General features: G+C 41.0%; 1 protein-coding gene across 1 annotated transcript; it reads right to left on the reverse strand.

Moving 5' to 3' along the window:
* Positions 1 to 5,570: 5,570 nt before the first annotated feature.
* On the reverse strand, positions 5,571 to 7,517 carry LOC127314101 (berberine bridge enzyme-like Cyn d 4). Its single transcript, XM_051344570.1, has one exon. The coding sequence runs from the start codon at positions 7,464 to 7,466 to the stop codon at positions 5,892 to 5,894; it is 1,575 nt and encodes a 524-aa protein (XP_051200530.1). The 5' UTR covers positions 7,467 to 7,517; the 3' UTR covers positions 5,571 to 5,891.
* Between the last annotated feature and the right edge of the window lie 759 nt (positions 7,518 to 8,276).

The following is an 8,276-nucleotide window of genomic DNA, read 5'->3' on the forward strand; positions in this document are numbered from 1 at the left end:
CCTTCGTATGTGCTACTGATATTGTGAATATATATCTCCAGTATGGTCATGTGTCTCATCTGAAAGGTGGCAGTGTGGTTTGTGAAGGAATGCAGAGCAATACAGTAGGAGTTAACTCCTCAAGGACTTCACGGTGACTTCAAATTTTATTTTAATGCATTGCTTTATGAACCTGTTAACTTACACCTTGTTGTGTCATATATATCTGGTTTGAGACATACTATTGTGTTATGAGTTTTCTTACATACTCCAGGTAGTATAAATTATGCACCAGCTCTATTTGACGCCTAGAGGGTTTTTAGCTTGAAGATGTTATGTTTGTGCATTTAGGTCAAAACCTTTAAGATGATCCACTTTATCATACACATTGTTCTAGGTATTTCTATTCTGGAATTTAATGCCCCAAGTTTGCATAGGTATTTAACTAAGATGGTTTCCATCTAAGTAAGTTGTTTCTATATACTAACCAAGTTTTTTGACAAACAATGTCCCGAGTTTGTATAGGGATTTAATTAAGATGGTTTTGCCAACATGCTTAAATTGTTTTTATCACCTAACCATGTTGTTTTCCAAGAAAATGTCATGAGTTTGATAGTGATTTAACCAAGTTTATTTTATCAACATGTTTGTTGTTTCCACCATCTAACTAAATTGTTTTTATTACCTAACCAAGTTGTTTTACATGCAATGCACTGAGTTTGCATAGTGATTTAATTAAGTTCCTTTAATCAACATGTTTAAGTTGGTTCCACCATCGAACTAAGCTTTATCACATAACCAAGTTTACAAGCAGTGTCCTTAATTTGCACAGTGATTTAATTGAGTTGCTTTCATCAACATGCTTACGTTGTTTTCACCATCTAACTAAGTTGTTTTTATACCCTAGCCAAGTTGTTTTCCAAGCAATGTATGGAGTTTGCATACAGATCTAATTAAGTTGCGTCTATTAACATGCTTAATTTGTTTCCATCATCTAATTAACAATAGTAGGAAAAGCCTTATAGATGAGATCTTATTTCTGTGGCGCACCAACTTCATATGCGCCACAGAAACAATATCTGTGGTGCACGAGTCACAGTGCACCACAAAAATAGCTTAGTTTTGTGGCGCACAGCTAGTCCATGCGCCACAGAAATAAGGTGGGGCCCACATCCTGCCACCACCAATAATTAGGTGTCGTTATTTTTGTGGCGCATAGGGCAAGGTGCGCCACAGAAATAAGTGATTCTGTGGCGCACTACTGCTGGTGCGCCACAGAAATAAGTGATTCTGTGGCGCACTGGTACTGGTGCGCCACAAAAATTGCGCGCTTATATACCTGCCGTACCCCTCCCTCGCCCGCACCCCTCTCTTCCTCTCCCTATACCGCCGCACGCCGCCGCCTTCGCAACACAGTGAGGTAAAAGTGTAGTTTCCCAACACCAACGCTTTTGACATAATTGATACACACAAGTTGATGTTCGAAGCCGAGGTTAGGAAAGAGAAGTGTGATTGTCTGGATAAATTTCTTTCAACCGCGATGGAGGAGAACGCCCACCTGGAGCTGCACATGAGGAACATGCATAGAATCTGGGCCCACATCTATGGTTTTTGAGAGGAGTAACTTGACATGATGGCATCTATGCCGACGACCATATTTTGCCGACAACCTATCCTAAAAGACCCTGCATACCCACATGAATGCTAACATCCAAGTTTTGCTGCCGGATATGTTTTTGTTCGTCATGTCGGCCTATATGCCGATGACCCCTATATCGTGTCACTTATCTACGTTTCAAACAGAGCGCGAATTCAATTTTTCGAGAAATACATGCGGTAGAGATATTATTTATATGTATATTATCAACCACTCTATATTCCGATTAAAATCCACATCTTTTACCTCTAAATTACGCTTATAAAATTTGTTTTAAAAATTTCCTTCCATATGCAATAGTTGTGATGTGATTGCACGTAATAATATAATATAATAGGAAAGCTAATTATATTTTTCCTTCCATGTACAATACATGTACCCTATATGCCCAAGGCCTCTAACGGGGATGTTGACATATGCATATCGCCATCACGCTTCCGTCACTAGCAAAACTACGGGGCCATGTGGCAGGAATCTATGCCGGCAACTATGGTTTTGCCGACGGAAAGTCTCAACAGAAAGGCATGTATGCTGGCGACCATATTTTTCTGACGGTTTGTCCCAAAAAAATCCTGCATACCCAAATGTGTGTCAACGGGCGAGGTTTTGCCGACGGCCAGGTTTTGTTGGTCTCCATTTTGGAGCATTCGGCATGTCGGCCTATATGTCGATGGTCCCTATATCGTGTCACGTGTTTGTGTCTTAAATAGAGTGTGAATTTATTTTTTCCGGCAATACCTGGGTAGAGATATTATTTTTGTAGAATACTACCACTATAGTTTGATTAAAATCAATGTTTTACGGCTAAATTACTGCCATATAATTTGTTTTAAAAGTTTACTTCCATATAAAATAATGGTAAAGCAATCGTTCTTAATAGTATAATATAAGAGCAAAGCTTTTTTTAAAAAAGTTATGTAAGAGCAAAGCTGATTATATTTTTCCTTCCCTTGTCCAATACACGTGATGATTTTTTGTGAGTGGAAAACATGTGATGGTACTTTTACATGTAAGCCTCTAGACTAATCCTTTTATTTTTGTTTTCCACGAGAGGTGGTACGTGACAAATGATGTATGCCCATAAAAACATTTTTCTATATGAACGTAAATCTTTAAATCTTGTCCCTTAAAATTATAGATCTAATCACTAAAATAATTTCGATGATGTGGATGAACATAGTGTCTCTATTTAAGACCTCTATATTATGCTTTTAGTATATAAATTAAAATCAATGTTTTTAAGGCTAAATTACTGCCATATAATTTTTTTAAATTTTTTCCTTCCATATAAAATAATGGTAACGCAATCGTTCTTAATAGTGTACTGTAAGAGCAAAGCTAATTATATTTTTCCTCCCCTTGTACAATACACGTGTGATGATTTTTTGTGTGTGGAAAACACGTGATGGTACTTTTACATGTAAGCCCTCCAGACTAATCCTTTTATTTTTGTTTCCACGAGAGGTGGTACATGACAAATGATGTATGTCCATAAAAACATGTTTCTATATGATCGTAAAATCTTTAAATCTTATCCCTTAAAATTATAGATCTAATCGCTAAAATAATTTTGATGATGTGGATGAACATAGTGTCTCTATTTAAGACCCATGTATTGTGCTTTTAGTATATAACTAGCATGTGGCCCTCGCAAATGCGAGGGCGTCATTTTTAGTGTGTTGGATTTGTGTCGAAAATAAATTTATAGTTTTTTAGATATTCACATTTAGTGGCAAGGAAATTGTACAGTTTTATTGTTACATTTAATGTAAATCTAAATATACTATCGCTTTTCTGCAACATATAGTTTTGTGTTTAAATTTGTGGTGAGTTGTGATTATATCTAGAATAGCAAACTAATGACCATATATTTTTTATATATAAATCATGTTAAATTAGTACTTAGAATAAAAATTTATACAGACTAAGCCATCAATTTTTATGTGATTTTGCATTACTCCTTTTCGTAATGAAATGTTGTGTTGGATTACTATGCCAAATTTTGTGTGACGGATGAAGTTATCTCCTTGAGTATAGTGTTATGTTAGCGTAAAATTCTGCTCAAATCCTAGTAAAACTCATGCGTGCAATTAGTGACTAAAAAGAATCTAAAAAGATGTTGATTAGATTTGGAAGTTTGAAAACTAATGCATACACGTACTTGGCATGCAAGCTCGCATGTTGCATGTACACACCTCGATGAGACATGAGGGTGTCTGCTTGGACACCAGGTACATGCATGGGTACGTTTGTGCTCGCATCTGCTTATGTGCATCACATCGAAGCAGCTTCCTTGCATGAAGAGTATCATCGTATGCTGGTGAGTAATCGATCTAGCAGTCAGCGGTCGGCATTAAGGATGACCAGACTTGTAGATGGTAGCGTGAAGGATAGGGCGCCGATAATTTTTGGAGACATTTTTCATGAAGAGTACAAAATAGTTTTTCTTTTGCATCACGACCGCTGCATCGGCAGATGGACATACTTTCAGATAGTCAAGTAGAGGACGCTGGAACATTTTAGGAAATTTTGTTTCGAGAAGAGACCTGTGGAAATTTTGTTTCATATTTTCCATGGAAATTTTCGTATTTATGGATTATCCATGGATTTTATATGCAAAAGTAGTTGTAGTTTTTAACCAAGTTATTATATTTTTATTTCTTAGTCTATTTATATTATCAAATTTCAACAACTTTTTCGTATAAAAATATTGTAAAATTGAGCTATTATAGACTCCATGCGCCCATCGCCTCATAGTAAGCTGTAAAAACAAATACCAACTTACACACTCTTTTATTTTATTTCTTGTTTACAAACTGATACATGCATTCCTCGTCCACATATATATACGGTATATTTATATTATTTAATTCCAAAAAACTCATATATAAAATAAATTAAGCTATTATGGGCTCAATACAAAGAATAGCTATGGGGTTGTTACCTCAAATAAAGTAGCAAAAAAAATATAAACTTAGTCACGTCCATGTTATTTATTATTTAAAAATTTATACACAAATTCTTGTATCTAGACATATATTTGTAAATTTTTAATACCGCGGTATTGCAGTTTTAGCTTCGTATCGTGACGATTAACCGCCGCCAAGATTTCCGGATATTCTAGATGGCAATTTATGCATGAAACCCGAATATAAATATACATGTGAATAAATATCTTACAAAAAATATTTAAATTGTTCATAGTATATATGGTGAATATATATTTTTTATTCCACATTTTTTGTGTTTGAATTAGTTTTGGTTCTTGTACTACTTATATATTGCCGGAAAAAACTTAAAACATTTATATGTTCGTATGTATGTTGAGTTGCTGGGGCAAAAGATCACGTTACATGCTTCTGGAGATGATACCATCTGGAGTTCTTGACATGTCAGACTAAAACCGTTATGTTCGGTGAGGTTTCTCTTTTTTTGTGTGTGTTCGTTTCTCTAGAATTCTAATTATGCACGCTACTGCATCTAAACATATTCTCTTTTGTTTTCTTGTCCTAGTAGTACTTCTTTGTGTGGTACCAAGGTACGTGCTAGGTGAACTCACAATATTTTTTTACGCAAACTCGTATTGTCCGGCTTGAACCTAAAATATTGTTTGCATAGCGTACTTGTTAGACTCGGACCATGTATGTGTTACACATGGACTTGACAATAATAAAGTTACGTAATCGGCCGTTAAATCCTAACCGTATATTACAGATCTAACTGCTAAAATAATTCTAATTATGGGGATTAACATAGTGTCTCTATTTTAAAAATCTGTATTTTGCTTTTAGTATATATAATAGATAGATAGATAGAAAGATGAGAATTTCCCTATGCTTTGCCACAACATAAGGATGGAGCGTCCAGTTACAATCAGCCTCTAGACCGTGTTATGTTTACATGATAGTTAAAAAGGGAAGAAGATTTGGTGCTATTTACATTGGAAATGTTAAACTCGAATTCATATGTGGGCAAAATAGTCTAGAATTGTACCGGAATCTCAACTAGAGAAATTCACTGATCACAATTAGAAATTCTAAGACGAGACAAGCTACATGCATCACTTATTCACTTATGACCAAATGCAGTAAGTCGGGGTATGTAGAGAACTAACACAAAAGAAGGAAAAACTTTTACTAACGAAAAAAGGGGGGAAAAACACGATCCTTATTAGTTTGGCCATTGTTATGCGCCAACAACGCTCTAAATCTCCACGAGCACCGCAGAAAATGCATGATCGATCTCCCTTGATCAATCAGTACTTCTCGATCAGTGGTGGGATGCTCTGCTCGTTCCTGAAGTAGTCCGTAGGATCAACCTTGCCCTTGGTAACGGCGAGCCTCTCGAAGTTATTCTTGAAGTATTTCTGTCCCCAGACCTTACCGCTGCTGTAGGTCGAAACGTCGTTCACCACCTCGTTCCTCCCAAGGTCGATGTCCCTGTAGTTGGCGTAGGCCTGCCTGGGGTTCTTACTCACGTACGGCTCCATGTAGTTGTAGATTTCCTTGCTCCACGACAAGGGCGCGGCGCCGGCTCCCGGAGCGAACCAGTAGTTGACGTACTGGATGTTGAAGAGGACGCCCTTGCGGTGAGGGAACGGCGTCGCCGATTCCGGGGTGGCGCTGATGGTGGCGCCGTAGGGGTCGAAGATCATGATCCCCGCACCAGGCTTCACGAGCCAGGTGCCAAAGATCTGCTCCCACACGCTTTTGGGGAATGGCTCGTAGACGTAGTCCGATTTGTATTCGGCGAAGGGCTTGAAGGAGTTGTTCCGGTTCAGGAGGTCGTCCTCAAGAGAGTCCCGGTGGCCGAGGTGGACGAAGGGGATGGACTCGATCCATGACATCTCGTTGCAGTGCGAGGGGTTCATGCCGAGCTCGGGGAACTTGCTCTGCATCAGGGGCGTCAGGGTTTTGCAGGTGCCGAGATACAGTGCCTCGAACGTGGCCTTTGGCCCCTGCGCGATGATGCGGATCATGAGGTCGGCGGGAAGTTGCGGGGCGACCACTTGCCACTTGGTGATGATGTCCACGGCGCCCTCGCTGACTGACTTGGGGATCTTGAAGATGGTCACCGTGGGAGGCACCGGCAGGAGCTTCACCTGCCACGCGACCACGATGCCGAAGCTCTCGCCCCCGCCACCCCTCACGGCCCAGAAATGGTCATCGCCCATGGACTTCTTGTCGTGCAGCTTGCCGTTGGCGTCGACGAGCTTCACGTCGATGACGTTCTCTGCGGCGATGCCGTATTTGCGCAGCAGCATGCCGAAGCCGCCGCCCGCGAGGTTGCCGCCGACGCCGATGGTCGGGCACACGCCGGCAGGGAACGCCAGCGTGCGGCTATACTTGGAGATGGCGTAGTAGAGCTCGCCGAGCTGCGCGCCGGAGTCGACCCACGCTGTGCGGCCCTTGCCGTCCACCCACACCGCCCGCATCTGGTTGAGGTCGACGACGGCGAAGTTCTCGGGCTGCAGGGAGCGGTACGAGAGGCCCTCGTAGTCGTGCCCGCCGCTGCGCACGCGGATGCGGACCTTGTAACGACGGCCGCACACCACGGCTGACTGGATGTGGGAGGTGTTGGTGGGGGTGATGATGTAGAGCGGCTTCACGTTGTCCGGCGACGACCACCTCGAGTTCCGGATGGTTTGCCCCAGCACGGAGGGGTAGGCGGGCGAGCTTTTGGCGAAGAGGAGGCGGGGCGGGATCTGCTTCACGAGGCATCCCAGGAAATCCTCCTTGGCTGCCGGCGGGAAGTAGGACAGGGCGACCTCGCAAGAGGACGCCAAGGCACTGAAGAGCAGCACCAGCGCCAAGGCTCTGGAATTCGCCATCGTGGCTTAGCTTGGAGTGTACTCGGTGGCTCTCCGGAGACGAGGACAGGAGATTAGCTTATATAGGACAGCAGGCTTCGACTGAGCACCTCTCGTCTTTCCGGAGTCCGTAACCTACAAGCGCGGATCCATCAATTGGTGAGGTAGCAATCTAAATCTGGGGTGTTTAACCAAGTCAAGGTCTCCGTTTGTACAGGGTTGTGCGTGATGTGGCGATCGGGCATCGCATCTTCGACTTCGCGCAAATGCTGTGGGTTTGCTCAAAGCACAAAACCGCCGGAACTGTAGCACCTCTCTCTTTTAGAAGCGAAAATGCAGGAGCCTTATATATCGAATTTAAAGCATCAATGTAATATTCACTGAAAAAAACAAAAGTGTAAAGTGTTCAAGAAATAAAAATATGTTTCAACGATATCACAATATTTCCCATCTTGTGACAGTAAACAAAATTGCACTACTACTATCAGGAATGTTTTGGTAAGCAAAATATCATGTTTTTGAGTAACATCTTCAGCAATCTAAAATTTGTGGGCAAATGATTATCATGAAATATATTGCAGCAACCATGTTGGTGATACTGAATATGTAAACTAATCTATAGAGTTCTTTTTTTTAACAAATATAGTTCATACATTATGTTGATAAACATTTGAGGTTAGTTATCTCTTTAACAGAAAAATCATTGAATTAAGATAAAATGGTCTACCCTCTATAATAGTGCGTTGAGTGCCCGGGGGTGCGGATTTCTTCGCCTTTGTTGAGGATCATCGAAGGATGTTGAATTGCTCTTCTTCTCATATGGATTCTTGG

Source organism: Lolium perenne, chromosome 7 (assembly GCF_019359855.2).
Source record: "Lolium perenne isolate Kyuss_39 chromosome 7, Kyuss_2.0, whole genome shotgun sequence".
In the NCBI taxonomy this organism is placed as follows: domain Eukaryota; kingdom Viridiplantae; phylum Streptophyta; class Magnoliopsida; order Poales; family Poaceae; genus Lolium; species Lolium perenne.

What these genes read in the sequence shown, in the direction of transcription:
- LOC127314101 (XM_051344570.1), bottom strand. Translation starts at nt 7,466, where the DNA reads ATGGCGAATTCCAGAGCCTTGGCGCTGGTGCTGCTCTTCAGTGCCTTG.